We start from the raw sequence: 15,768 nt of genomic DNA, 5'->3' as shown, positions 1-15,768 counted from the left end.
CCAAGCACGGGGATTACAAGTGTGCGCCACCACTCCTGGCTAAAAAAAAATCTACTTTTTAAAAATGTAAATAAAAACAAGACAATGGCTAGTATGGGGTATGAGCCCTTGTTTCAGAAATTTTAAAAGACTTCTAAAATAAAATATAAAGTAATATGAATGGTATTTGTAATTTAAAGAGTGCTAATATCCATTATCTGATGTGGTCATAAAAACAAACGACAATATTTTATGTCAGAGGGAAAAGAGCTGGCAGTCAAAAAATGCCTAAACACTCTTTAAAAAATAAGGCCACCAATTTGTGCTTTGATAAAACTTTGTGACACTTTACCATGTGGTTTAAGAGAATCTTTATTTTTAGTCACTGAGGTTGGGCAAAGCATTTCTAAACATGACAAATTCAATTTGCAGTTTAAATAAACTGCATTTTGACATCAGTATAATGCTGAATATGCTCTGCATGAGAAAATAAGAGAAACAAATTCCAGGATAGGACAGATGGAAACACTGGCAGACATACAGCTAGTGGCTAAAGAATAGGCAGAGATCTCAAATGAAAAGGAAAAACACATAAATCAGCAAGAGGACACAACTGCCACCCACACCTGGCCAGTAAATGGCAAAGAGATCCCTACAGGAAACAGGAACATTACAGTGCTGTAACATGCTCTAACATGTTTATGCTGGAAAAATAGTCAGAGAGGCGCTCAAAGGCTCCAAACATATAGAGATAAGGCGATGAGATGCTGGTTGTCTGATTTGGTCAATACACATCATATCTGAGTATCACAAGGTTTCTGGGAAATATGTACAATTATTATTATGTCAATAACAAAGAAAAAGCAATAGCAAAAGAGAGGAGATAGGTAGAAGTGCCAAAAGGGAACTTTCCCATCTATAGATGTTCAGAGAGAAAATTTAAAAACACCAATAAACATTTGAGAGATATTTTCTATTAGGGAAATCTATATGTAAATAAATTTGATTAGAGCATTTTTGCTATTAATGCAGTTTATAAGACAAAAGATATGTTACATTATAAATTTGGGAATGTTCTGTTTTGATATTAGTAAAAAATTTCTATCAATAAAAAAGGATATAAACATTTTCAGGTAGTTAATTTTAAAAGCAGGTAATTTTTTTTTTTTTTTTTTTTTTTTTTGGTATGGAGGTTTGATCCAGATTGAACCTCTGAGCTACAGCCCTAGCCCTATTTTATTTAAAATACGGTCTTACTAAGTTCCTCAAGAATCTTGCTAAGTTTCTTAGGCTGATCTCGAACCTGTGATCTGATCCCCTGTCTCAGCCTACCAAGCACTGGGATTATAGGCATGCTCTACCACACCCAGCTAACAAAAAATTGAAATGTTTTAAAAAAAACTATTAACTATTTGTTTGGGTTTTTTGGGGGTGGTGGTGGTACTGGGGTTTCTGGAAACCCTTCTACCTCCGAGCTACACTCCCAGACCTATTTTTTTTTTTATATTTTTATTTGGAAACAGGGTCTCTTAAGCCAGCATAGCTGGCTTCGACCTGCTTGATCCTCCTGTCCCCGCCTCCCAAGCACAGGGATTACAAGTGTGAGCCACCACGCCTGGCTAACTATTAACCATTTGAAAGACGGGTGTGGTGGCGCACTCTTGTAATCCCAGCGTTCTGGAGGCTGAGACTGGAGGATTGGGGCTTGTGGATAGCCTCAGCTACTTAGTGAGGCCCTCTGCAACTCAGTGAGACCTGGTTTCAAAATAAAAACATAAAATAGGGCCTGGGGTGCAGCTAAGAGGCAGAGTACCCCTGGGTTCAAGTCCCAGTACCATAAAAAATAAAAAGGAAACGCAGTCTACTTGAGGATACCTGCACTAAAGTAAGATCAGGGAAAAGTAAATGTGACATTTTGTGGAACTGATTAAAACCATAAAGGACTGTAATAGTCGAGATGCTCAGAGGCCTTTGAAGCCCATCCATTGAATGCCTAGGAGGCAAGGACCTGAGTAAGGAATGCCATCTTTGGAGGAAGGCTCTTTCTGTCTCCCTCAGGAGACACTGAGCTACCACACCAAGGGAGCTCCGAGGAACGCAAGTGGTGCCCAACAGTGGTGTTCAGTCGGATTTATGGATGGATGAAGGGGAAAGTAGTGAGTGTAGCGGAACATCACCACGCAGATGCCCCAGGAGGGCCTCATGAGTCAGGACACAGACGTGGAGTAAGAACCTGAAAATCAGGCTCTCTTTGGAAGGCTGAGGCTGGACAACTGTGTACCTCCCCTTTGTTACTGACCAGGGCCTAAAATGTAAACTCATCTAAGTGGTACCGCTGCCTCTCTTGCAACCCCGCTCTGCCCGGCCCACTCCTTTTCCTCCTGCTGTCCCCCCCCACCCCCATCTTTCTGAGGAATGTTGTCTTTCTTTCTAAGCCTGGCCCTCTCCGCCTCATGGAGGCCCTGCCACTCCCATAGTGAGGCGGGACCACTTTACTCCTGGATTCTGCTACCAAGCCACTGCTGCCCATCCTCCCATAAACATCCCTGTAAGTTTATGCCTTGCAGCGACACATAATCATGCAGCCACGGGGCACTGTTGTCCGTGTACCATGAGGGCTGGCAAGCAGACGCCCAGTAACACTGGCTGAATGGTTGGTTCTTTGAATAAACAAGTGATGGAATAAAAGTTTTCTTTTATACTTGTTTGAGGTTTTGGTATCTGGCTTTTAAAATTTCTTCTTTCTCCTCCTCCTCTCCTCTTCCTCCTCCTTCTCCTTCTCCTCCTCCATTTCCTTCCTCTTCCTTATCATGAGTCTTGGTGAAGTGTCCACTCCACAGAGAACCATGATTTCAAAAACAGAAGCGTTTGCAGGCAGAACAATACCCTTGCCTTCCTCACTTCCCTTGATCTTCCAAGTCCTTACTTCCCTGTCTCTCTGTCAACCACACTGGCCGCATCCAGAACTGTCCAGTGTGACCATATTTCTCATGCTTTCACCATCCTCTGGCCCTGTCCCCCACACCTTGATTCTGACTTCTGCCCTGGTGTTTCCTTGCTGTGCTTCCCTCTGTATACACCCTGAACCACTGTCCAAAAATGTGCCGAGAACCTCCACCCTCTTGCCTCCAGCCAGTCCTGCTCAGTGCACTTGGAGGTAGCCTGCGTCCTTTTTCTCTCACCTGCACCGCTGAACACAGCTGGGAAAATCCACAGCCTGTAGGCAGGGCACCATGCTATGGCTTCTCTCTTCAGGATCACCTGTAGCAACAGCAGGCTCGCCTGGACCCTTCTCAGCCATTACCAAGTGGCTTCCTGAGCCCTACTTCACTGCCTCACGCACAGCAGGGGGCCCTGCCTCTTCCCTTACCAGTGTAATTTCTCCATGTGCTGTCTTCCCCTCGTGTACACTGGTCTGTTTTAAAACCATCCCAGTGCTTCCTTCACTGACCAGCATCTATTTCTCATTGCTGTTCCATACCTAGTCTTCTAAGGTCTCCCATTCACCTCTATTTCCTCTGGGAATGTGTTTCCTCAATCACTCCACTCAAAAATTGTTTGAGGGTTTTCTACACACTGGGTCCTCTTCTAAATGCTGGTAAACAGCAGGAAACCAAGATGGACAAAATCCTGCCACTCACTGGGAAATAGGGTGGGGTGGGGTGGGTATTGTTACGGTTTGGGAAACTGTCCCCAGGGATCTTTGTTAGACACCTGGGAATAATTTCCCAAAAACTCCCCAAAGAAACAATAAAACAGAAAAGGGAAAAACCACAGGTTCTTGTCCTGAGCTAAAGATAAATACACATTAGCCCAGACTCTTGCTGAAGATTTAAAGAAGTTTATTAAAAAGATAGAAACACAGAAGATAGTTATACAGAAGATAGAAAAAGATAGAAATACAGAAGATAGGGGGGGGGGTTTCAAATGAATGCCCCACCAAAGATACAACACGTGGACTGGACTTTTTATACCCATGACCTCCATCTTGTTTACGTAATTCTGATGTAGTAAACGTCCCTGTAAGGTTCCTCCCCCAGCAAGGTGTGGCAAGGTGTCTCCTTTCATTAAGTTCGACCCCTCCTCCCATCCTAGCTAGATTATCCAATTATTATATAAACCTGTCTTTAGAATGAGGATGAGGAAGTCCTAGTTCCCCTCTCCTATAGACTTGCTAATTACCTTTAGCTAGGTTAATTTACATTGGAATAATTGCCTGCTTCTAGGCAGAAACCAAGTTCTTTCACAGATTTGCCTCTCACCCAATTTTTGGAATATATTAATAATCATAGCTTTCTCAAATCTTCCTAGGCCATTCCTAATACTGGTACAGGTATGAAGAACAGACAATAAACAAGTAAAAACTTCAAAATATATAAGATAATTTTTCTTTCCATACATCTTATCAAAGAAAAGAAGGGAAAAAACAAGGTATGGCAGTGCACATCTGTAATTCCCGCTAACCAAGAGGCTGAGATAGGAGGAACATAAGTTCAAAGCCATCCTGGGCAACTTAGTAAGACCCTGCCTCAAAATAAAAAAATAACAAGGGCTGAGGATATAGTTCAGTGGTAGAGCACTTGCCTAGCACCTGCAAGGATCTGGGTTTGATCCCCAATACTACAAAAATCGAAAAACAAAAACAAAAAAACAAACCAAACAAAAAACCAGCCAAGCCAAAAAAAAAAAAAAAAAAAAAGCTCAGACTGGTGTGAGTGAGAAGTTAATATATCAGTTTTCTCCTGAATCCATTGCACTCAAGTATTACTCTAAAGACACATGTACAATTTTCTTTACTCCTAAATTGCCTTCTAGACATATATTTCTTCTCTACTCTTCTTTCCTTCAAGATTAGCCTATAAGTACTATTCTACATTCTGATTTATTTGGTCATCCTTTTAGATGAAAAAAGTTAATATACACAAAACCCAAAACATCTCTTAATTGTCCTGTCGGTTCACAGCCTACTGCCATCTTCCTTCTGCTCTACCAATCCATTCATTCCATTCCTGCAAAAGTACCAGTGCCTGCTCTCCACAGCACCAAATCCCTTCTTGGATCAGACTGCACAGTTCTTTGAGGCTACAATACAGGCCCTTCCAAGGCTATTTCTCTTCCATTGCTTCTTAAATACGGAGGCTAAATGTAGCGTCCCACCTTTGCCCATGTTATCTTTTTATGTGGATCCACCAACTTTAGGTAGCAAGAGAATATAATTTTTATGATCCAAATGGGATCTCTTTTGCAAGTAAAGGAGCAATATTAATAATTATTATCCCCAGGTAGCAGATGCAATCCAACACTATTCCAAACAAACCAGGGTATTTGCCCCGTTCTTAGGAGACTGCATCCATGTTTACATCTCAACTAGCAAGTATCTGTCAGTTGTTTTGAAATTTCATCTATAACCTTGATGATGACACTGAGTTTCATTTTCTAATCTTCTAGTTGTGATTTCCTGGAGGTAAATTCAAATCAGCATGGCCAAAGCTCAATCGCTGACATTCCTAGAACCTGCTATCTTTTACATTTTCTAGATAATGACCCAAGCACTGATGCCTTCAAGCTGAGGATTGTTCTGGATTTCCTATTTTCCCTTACCTATCATATTTAGCCATTAAATCATGCTGACTATGCCTTTTGAAATTCATTTTCCACATTACTGCTAAAATGATCTAAAAGTGATCATACCTCTGCTTTGAACCACTCGATAACTTCCTGTTGCTTCCAGACTCAAGATCCTCAACGGGATCCCTGCTGTTTGCTCTGTCGGTCTCATAATTGCACTTACTCACTTCATACTCTAATAATAGTGTGGAGACAGACAGACACATGTGCGCGCGTGCACATACACACACACACACACACACACACACACACACACACACACACACACACGCCACCTTCTCCCTTCCAGGTCTTTATTCATGGTGCTCCTCCTCCCTGGACCGTACATCCCCTGATTTGGCCTGGGAACTCCTACCACTTTCTTTCCTCACTCACAGCTATCCTAGAGGAAGGTCAGTGCCTTCCCTAAATTTCCATACTATCTGTCATCGCAACCACAGCAACAGACACGCTCATTTGAAATGATTTATGGCACTGTCCCCTAATGGTAAGCTTCTTCAGGACAAGGGCAGCTTTAAATACCTAACCAATTTACACTCTTAACGTTAGGAGATGACATCCACTATTATGGATGTAACTGACAAAATCAAAATATGTTGTACTAAATATTGATACGAATAAACAACTTCATTATTTCTGTACTTTCCATGCCTATGTTTTATAAAAATCAGCAGTGGAAGAATTAAAAGTGTAAGGGCATCAGCTGCCAAAAATGTGCCATGTTTTATGAAACTAAAAGACTAGATCTTAGTAGAGGAGAAAGGGTGATTAAATTAAATACATACAGGTATGCAAAGAGTAAACTGCTAATTGTTTAAGACTACAGAAAATTAGAATTCATTTCAATAGTTGTTTGAACTGGAAAATTTTGTGAAAATGTTATCCAAAAGCATAACCAAAAGCAAACTGTTTTTTTTTTCCCAAAAAGAGGGTTCTCATTCTTTTTGCTTTTTATTACTTACATTAAAAAAAAAATCTGTCTCTAAAGAGAGATTAATATTGACTATTCAAAAATCTAGTATGCATCACATCTACCCGAACATCCTTGTCTACTTTCCAGATGTCTCCTTGTGTGACTTCTGTGTTCTCACATGATTAGCTCTGGCCCTGAAGAAGGAATTCTCACTGTGTTTTACAACTCAAACCATTTGACCTTCCAGGCAAAGAAAATCCTCACAATTTTTTAATAAAATGTGGTGCTCCTGTCACTTATTTTTCCTAAATAATTCTGAAGGAATTTAAGAAGTATAATCTGAAACTTTAAAGAATATTAGTGTTACCAGAGGCATGACAAGAGCATCTGGTACCACTGGTACTCAATGAACAAATAGAGCGAGCCACACAGCAATCCAACAGTCTCGAGTAAGAATGCCGCCAAAGAGTACGTGCTCTTCTGACAAAGCCTTTCTCTTGAATGGTCCTTTTCTATTTCCTAATTCAATCACAGCACTTGGCACAATCTTTCGTAATGATATTTTGGGTTGTACATCATGTTTTGTTAACTGTGATCATTTTTCTGAGAGGGAAAATAATTTGAGGTATTTTGAAATTTAAAACATGCTCTGGTATTCTCTTCAAGCTGAGGGTTGTCAGAGAATTTGAACGGGGTAGGCCCTGGCTTTCTGGCTATGCTAAGCACTGTATGGTAGATCTGTGGAAACAGGAAGACATTTACTATTAGACACGATATTGAGGAACAAATCTTGTTAAAATGTGCTTGAATAGAAGTTGAATATTCCACATATATATTTTTTATTGGCAATGCATCGATACTATAAAAACAGCTCTAATCTCTGGATAAATATACTTAAATACGAATACATGTCAGAAGGTGGAGCTCTAAACATATCAGAGATACACGCATTCAAAAATATGTGTAATGAGGAGATTAAAGAAGGAGGTAAAATCTTTAGAAAAATGGTTCTAAAGAATATTCCAATTCTTTCAGAATAAAATCACCACGTGTCCCAATATGCATGGCTCACTAACAAAAAAGATATTTAGAATTTTGCTTTGAAATTTTGATGTATAACTCATTATAAAAATTTAGGTATATATAAACCAGATAATAAAATATAAGGTATACTTAAAAGGTGAAGCATTTTTGAAAAAGCAGGGTTTTATTACTTACAAGCATCTCGGATGTAGAGTAACATAGCTATAAAGATATAGTCCACTAAACTCAGGCTAAGGCCATCTGCGAACAAGGCGTCCCAGACCACCAGCAGATCCTGCAGAGGGAACTCTCGCCCAAACAGCAGCCGAACCCACCGTCTACGGAGAAACAAAATGAAAATTCAGAAACAGTGCTTCGGAGAGTAACATAAAAAGGGATTGATTTCTCATGTAACGGTGAAAAATGGTAATTTATTAATTGAGCTCAATGAACAAATATTATTTGCAAAAATGTCATAGTGAATTTAAGTTAATATTATGTCAAATATATGATGAAAACTGAGTTCTCAAACTTTTAAAATTAATTTAAGAAATCTATATTATGTTATCATCATTCAACTTTACTCCTGTATGTATAAAACGCAAATATTATGCTTGAAAAGGGTAGAAATTTTTCATAGTTCATAGAAATCACAAATCCTCAAAAGGAAAAGAGATAATGATTGTGTAGTGTCTAGCAGTTGCCTCGTATGTCAAGTTATGAGTTAAAAATACAGTTTCCCCAAATGTTATGATCTGTATTGATTTTTTTGTTCTTAACTTTGCCTTTTGCAAATGTTTATATGACAAATATTATAACCAAACTTAGAAACCTGTATGCTCACATTTTACTTTTATTTAAAATATTCACTTTAAAATATGTTTTTATTGGTATAATTATACATCATAGTGAAGTTCAATGTAACACAAACATACATGTACATGGTACTTGATATAATACTTATTTGTAAAAACTAAATGTGGGGTAAAATCAGTACTGTAGATATTTTTTTTGGGGGGGGGGGTCAAGTGCATACAGCTAGTTTCGATGAAAATAAAGTGCCATTTTATCTTTTGAATAGTTGCTTCTGATCAGTAAGGCTTTCTTCCTGGGTATGCTTTTCCCACTGATTTTTATGGCCAGGCAAACGCATATGCCGTGGAACAGAGAGAAGCAGTTACACTAAGCAATGTTTGTTTGTGATTGTATAATATAAATAGTGACACTTCAGATTTGCAGTAAATGCTAGCTAAGCAATTTATATCTAATGCTTACAAGAAAGTAAGAGGAACTCAGTTTGATATGTTTTTATCATCTACTTCTAATTTTATATAATATGGCCACAACTGTCTTACTCAAGCTTTTTTCTAGGAACTTTAGCTACACTTTTGTGTGGTTCTGGCACATAGCAAAGAATTAAATATTCTAAATTTCTAGTATTATGAAGAAATAAAGAAGAGAAGAAATCATTTGAAATTTAGTTAAGAGATTTACTTCTCTGTAAAATTTGAATTTAAATACAACCATTGTGGGGCAAACAAAACAAAAAGAAAACAAAAATGAAAAAAACAAAAAACAAAAACAAGAAATATTTTGCTCTGGGACTTTTATGTTTAAGGAGGAATCAAAGATACAACAAAATAGCATATAATCATACATCTATATCACAGTTTATGAAAAATCCAAGATCAGAAAAGTTCTTTTACTCACATTATCAGGTTGATCAAGAGTAATTAGATTGCATTTTCAACGACATCGATTACTCAATTTTTCAGGGAAAAAAATCCCCAGGTAACATTTATCGTTAAAAATATATATAGTCTATAATTTGTATCTATCAAATTTTATCCCCTCGCTTAAATCAGGGGTGATTAACAGTGAAGGCAGATGTGAATAACAGTGGAATTAAGTATCACTTCATTTTGAATGAAAATAACCATATACACTTGATCAGAGAAATATCTATAATAATGATGTACCCCAATAATAGTTTTAAAAATGAACATTTTAAATAAGAGTAAAATATAAGCATGTACTTTTAAAAGTTTGGTTGTAATAATTGGTCATTATATAAACATCTGCTAAAGGTGAATTTGTCTAATATGCCTGTGTTTATGTGGCTTGGGGGAAAAATTATTTCCCCACACTTTTCTAATTCTTCAAATTACAAATGTTAATATTTACTGTTTCAAGAAGGATAAAAATATCTCTAAATTAAATAGGTTGCTCTTCTTAATTACAAAGAATTGACCAGTCTTGCAAAGACTATCAGGGAGCCAGACCTGTGCAAAGCAGAAAGGCCTGTGGGGTTCCTGAGCAAAGAGTTTTTAACCTTTGCACATATATTTCATGTTATAATTTATAGCTACATATTCTAAACATACATGTGCATTTCTAAATGATTAAATTACTTAGAGCATGGTTGCTCAGAGTTATTCAACTAACATATGGGAAAAAATTTCCACCAAAGAATACAACAAATGAAGGTTAGTACACAACCACAGATATCTTTCCCAGCCTCCCTGAAGCTCAAATTCTTGACATTTTCTTATGGGCAGTCATGTTTATTGGTTTCATAATTATATAGTGTTATAAGAACAAAACAAAACCAAAAAAGAAACACAAGAGCTTAGTTTTTAGGCATAATTTACATACCTACTATTATTTCTATAAAGAATGCCCAGTTATTGCTCAAATTTCTTTCAAACCTTCCCGATTAGGGTGGCATTGACTTAGCTTCAAAAATGAGCTCCCAGATGCATGTGCAGAGACCTCCAATGTAGCAGTCAGGAGGCTAACACAAATTCTAGTAATCTGCACCAAATAAAAGATTTCTCATTTATTTCTGTGTCTAATTCCTCATATATTTAATATCTTCAAAAGTACCTCAAATGCAATCTTAACACTTTCATGCTTGGTATATAATATGCAAAGTGCTGCCTAATAAATGGTGCATACTGTTTCAATCTTCGAGTTTTACCTTACTAAATATACTGTTAAATAATACTAGAGTAAGAACCAAATCCTGTGGCGTGTGTGTGTGCAAGAAAGAGAGAACGGGTGGAAGGGGGAGTTCTAGAAAGTTCTTTGTAAACAGTACTCTATGTTTCACTAAGCGCTGTGTGTTTTTACCCAGGTCTTGTGAATGCACTGTAAAGACACCGGCCATGTTACCAAAGGCAAAGTCCACGTAGTTAGCTTGGAAACACAGGCATGGACCTTGTTACCTTGGCACAAAAATAATCTGGGAAGTGTGGGGGCCAGAAATGCATTTGTAAATAATTTATCATTAGATACCTAGCATGTAACTTTGATAGGACTAAATAATAACTGCTACACACAATAATATTAAGGTAAAATTTGTCTCCTCTTTTATATAAAATTATAGAAAAGTTAAGGACAAAATCTCAAAATATTTAAGAAGAACCATACACCTAATGGAATGCTGTAGGACCAACAATGACTTATCAATAATGTAATCATTTTCTCCCAACTGGATTTAGTTCATACATACATTCACAATGCACAAAATTGTTTTGGGCTTTCTTCACTGAACTTAAAAGCTAAAGAAAAATTCAGTCCCTTATGGAATGAATTACTAATAGAAATCATTTCAGTAAGCTTTTACATTCTTAGAAGGAAAAGCTTACTCTAAGAAATGAAATCTTACAAAGAAGTCACTCCTACAATTAACATGCTTTTATTGCAGTTACAAATATTTAGTGAGCGCTTAAGTTACACTTAGAGTAGCATTAAACCTTTCTTTTCCCTTTAAAGAGAGCTTCATTTTAATTGCTTGATACTATTAATCTTGCTTTACGTTATGTTATACCTGCAGATTGTAATGCTCACATATTTTATCACTTGTGAAAATACAACAATTCATATTTTACGAGAACTACTTAGTAATTAAAATCTGCATAAACAAAGACTATCTGATGTATTAAATTTAATAATAAACCAAAGACAGGACAGCTTCTATGTCTGCACTTAAGTCCCTATTTTCACTTTAAATTTCTGTGTGATTAAGATGCTGTTCCCAGGGGATCGGTAACTACTGACAGTGTTACTGCCTGGTGAATGATTCATAGAAATGCCAAGAAGAATCCACTATTGCCAATCAGTTTATAAAAATGACCAATTTGAGGTTTAAACATAGCCTTAATCCAACATGGCTGTAGTGGGTTATATAAAGAAAAAAAATCCTAGATCTTCACTTTGAATGGTCCTATGGTTCTTCCTTTTTCTTTACTTTTAATGATTCTTTAATAAGATATGGGTATAGCAACTTTACAAGATCAAATGATATAGAAAAGCTATATTCAGTTTAATTGAACAAGTGTTACACAGACATTTCAAGTGACTTGAAATGAGAATACTGGCTAAGCATTTTGGAACAGAAAAGAGTAATGTTTGATTTTTGCTCAATGATATTAATTTTAGGTTTTGCTTTCTGTTCACTTGTACTTTATAAGATAACAGTTGTGAAATAATATATACCTTGTATGAAATAAATACAGAATCCAAATTCTGGTAGTATATTAAAAAAAAGCAAGCCAAAATGTTTCTGCAAGGTTGAGCATCTCCTTGGCTCAGTTTTGGTTCTTCTGTGTTGGGTTTCTTTATATCCCTTGTTTTTAAATTAATTTATCCTGAAGTATTCCTTTATATCAACTATGTGATAACAGCTTCAAAATTAGAATGAAATATTGCAGTTATTATAATTAAGGTCACAAGCCATTCTCATCTTTAGTTCTAACTTCTTTAGAAAGCAAAGTCACAAAAGATGAAATGCCAAGTAAATAACTTTGCTCCAATTTCATACCTCTTCTTCCAAGGAATCTGCAGGATAGACTACTGGAAGATGTGCAATCTGGTTAGTACTTTTTCTTAATCTAGTCAATTATTTCAATTAGGTCCCCTTAAAAATATTAGAGTTACATGCCTTATGGAAAATTTTGAATTTTTATGGTCATCAAATTCTGCTTCAAAAATAGGAAGATCAAGGATATTGGTCTGTAATTTTTCTTTCTTGAGGTAACTTTACTTGGTTTGGGGCTTAATGTGATACTGGAGAACATTATGTTAAGTGAAATCAGCCAGGCACAAAAAGAGAAGGGACATATACTATTAGGAATACCAGAGGGACTCCAGATAATGGAGGGAAAAATTCAGCAAAGCTAGAATGGAAAGACAGGAGAGGAAGAGGGCTGAGGTTGATTAATGAAGGAGCTACATCTGAATATATGGAAGAGTATGAATCTAGCATGGTTAACCTGGACACTCATTGTTGGGAGGGGGGAAGGGGAAGTGGAGGGAGGGGAGAGGGCACCAAGCACAATCTGAATGTATGCCATTTTTAATATGTTCCACGTTAAAAAAAATTTAAATCAACCTTTTTTTTTTTTAAAAAAAAAAAGGAAGATCAGAAACTTCAAATAAGCGGCTGTTTTTAAAGAATTCAAATTTACTTTCTAAGTGCCCCTTGTAATCCTGGGTTGAACCCAACTTGAATTTGGCTTTCCGGGAAGGCATGTTAAGCCTAATTTAACCCCCACAGCATGTATTTGAACCATTAAAAGTGTATTTTTGACTTTGGGGAAAATTCTTGGTTCCTTTCAAAGGGCAGTACATAGCCCTTTATTAAAGGTTTCTTATTCCAAAAATAAGTTCCTAATAATTATCACCCATTCCTACTGTAATTTATTCTCCTTGGCAAGTGTGTTTGAAGCTGTTTTGTCAGAACAAATGCAATACGCCCTTTGCAAAAATAGTCTGAAAGGAAAGTACAGCTTTGTGTATCTATGTTTTTCCAGAGATATAAGAAACCCAGGAAGATGCTGGACACAGAAGATGACCATACTGTGCTGTAAGGCTATATGGCACTTCAACACTTTCATGCATATACACACACATACCTCTTTTTAAAGATATGTCTGTTATTTCAAGTATGGTATTTCCAAGACTAATTTTAGTCTGGATGATTTACTAACAAATTTACCAAACCATCTTCCTTTGGTGGGGTTGGATTTATTGGAAAATTGTCCAGACTAAATATTGTTGTACAAACAGGATGTACTCTCCTTGAGAACACTCTTGTCCAGTCCAAGTAGGGGATGGCGGGAATCTAAGATGAAATCGCAGTACCGTGTCACAAGGGAGATACTGAGCGTATTCCACAGAAATTACTTAAAAGCCATGACTATCAATGAATATACAAAGAATGAAAGTACAGTTGGTGGTCATATTGAAGAAGTTATTTTTAGGATCTGTAAACACTGGCTTTCATTCATATTATAATTTTTACTTCAGTAAATCTGTAAAATGACTTTGTTCTGTCATTTTACCTTCAGGAAAAGGAACTATGATTAATTACGTTGTCTAACACAGTATAGAGAGAGTTGATGAAATAGTTGTTCCTATTCTCCCTGATCTGAAACTAATTTTAAAAAAGAATACAACATGTGTGACTATTTCTTTGAAACTGCCATAGACTATCTCAAATACCAAGAGCATCTTTTTTTTTTTTTTTTTTTTTTGGTGGTACTGGGTTTCCTGGAAGCCCTTCTACCTCTGGGCTACACTCTCAGACCTATTTTTTTACATTTTTATTTGGAAACAGGGTCTCCTAAGCCAGCACGCACAGCTGGCTTCGAACCTGTGCGATCCTCCTGTCTTTGCCTCCCAAGCGCAGGGATTACAAGTGTGCGCCACCACGCTTGGCCTAAGAGCATCTTAAGCACACTAGTGACACTTTTTAAGCTTCCTTTGCCTCAATCACCAAATATATTTCAGTTCATTTTTGGAAGAACTGACATGAGGTACAGTACTGAGCTGAGAAATAGCAGATCTATTCAGGGGTGAGGCATGACCACAGCCGTTTCCATAGCAGTCAAACTCCATTCCAATGACATCAGAAATAGGGTTCTTGATATGAAAGGGAGATGGCCAAAATCACAGGCTGATTTTCTGTCACTAGAGGAGTAGGAGGGAACCCATTACTAAGTCCCTTAGACATCTTTAAAGAGCTTTGCGCACCCTCTGGGGTGGCTTTTCATGGGCGTTCTCTTCCTTCTCCTTGTTCCTATCCCAGGGGGTGCCTGCTGGAAGGCGAGTACTGGTCCTCCCAGGCCAGATGTCTGGAGGTTCCACTTCTATTAATGTCACTGCTTTGCAAGTGCACTTCCCAGAATTAATGGCACAAATGAGCAAGTCCCCACTGAAGGGTTAGGTGCTGCTACTTCCTTTTGGTTTCTCTCCTTTCCCTAGCAGATCACAGGCTTCTTGGTGTTATTGGCATGGGGTACAGAATAGGGTGTTACGCCATTTGTAAAATTAATATGAATCTTCCTCCTTGTGTTGTCTTCTTGAACTGAGTACATCCTTCATTTCTCATAGGCTTCCAAGCTCCTAACCCAACTTGGGTATTCCTGCCCCAGATCCCAAGTAGTAAGTGCTCAGATTTATCCAGGAACAAAATAAGGCTTCCTAAGCCTCCCCCCTTTGTTTCCTGAGCCCTGTCACTGTGTGTCCAGGTGTTCTCACCTCTACCTTGCTTCTACAGGTGTGGTCCTATGAGCAGCACCACCACCTGGGAGCCTTAGCCTGCACACTCTCCTCTCGGGCTTCCAGTGCAATCTGACTGCATCAGGACTTCATGTTAACAAGAGTGGCCAGTGAGTTGTATGCACTTTAAAGGTGAAGAGGCATTGACTAGGGGTCTGTTTCCTGCCCATTTTTTGGCTCTAGCTTTCAGGGCTCCTAAGATCCACCATGCATCCATGTAAAAGGTTACTACTTGAGGAGAGAAAAGGCTTACGTCAACGGATGGCTCTTCTAGTTAGGACAGTAGTTTCAAACTTTGCCAAGCATTAGATAAGCCTAGAGTACTGCAAAATCACTGATGGCTAGCCCCTATCCCCAGAGGTTTCTGTTGCAGAAGCCTTAGGTGGAGCCTGATAATCTGTATTTTTAACTCGTTTTAATGAGATATTGCTGGTTACTGATTCTACCACTGATCAAGAAATTCTGTTTCTCTCTAAGTCTCCTCAGCTTACTCTTGGGTATAAACTTCAAATTAACTTACTCTACATGTATAGTCATTGGGCCAATGGCTACTACATATTTAGTGATTAGAACTGAAAGTATATATAGCCAAACTTTACTTAGCATTCTATTTCTATTACCTTGTATACATTTCATTTTGTAGCACAATACTAGATTCA

The 15,768-nt window shown here is 37.7% G+C and overlaps 1 protein-coding gene across 2 annotated transcripts in view; it reads right to left on the bottom strand.

The window, feature by feature from the left end:
- TBC1D5 (TBC1 domain family member 5) overlaps positions 1–15,768 on the bottom strand; it is a gene marked incomplete at both ends in the record, with an annotated part of 350,595 nt that overhangs the window by 129,728 nt on the left and 205,099 nt on the right. For both annotated transcript variants that reach the window (XM_080715898.1, XM_080715899.1), the window contains one exon: positions 7,739–7,881. In XM_080715898.1, the coding sequence (XP_080572024.1) occupies positions 7,739–7,881 (143 nt within the window). The remainder of the gene's footprint in view (positions 1–7,738; positions 7,882–15,768) is intronic.

Source organism: Muscardinus avellanarius, assembly GCF_963383645.1.
Source record: "Muscardinus avellanarius genome assembly, chromosome: 18".
Classification (NCBI taxonomy): Eukaryota; Metazoa; Chordata; class Mammalia; order Rodentia; family Gliridae; genus Muscardinus; species Muscardinus avellanarius.
The sequence above is the reverse complement of the archived record's forward strand: the minus strand, read 5'-3'. Positions and strand labels throughout refer to the sequence as shown.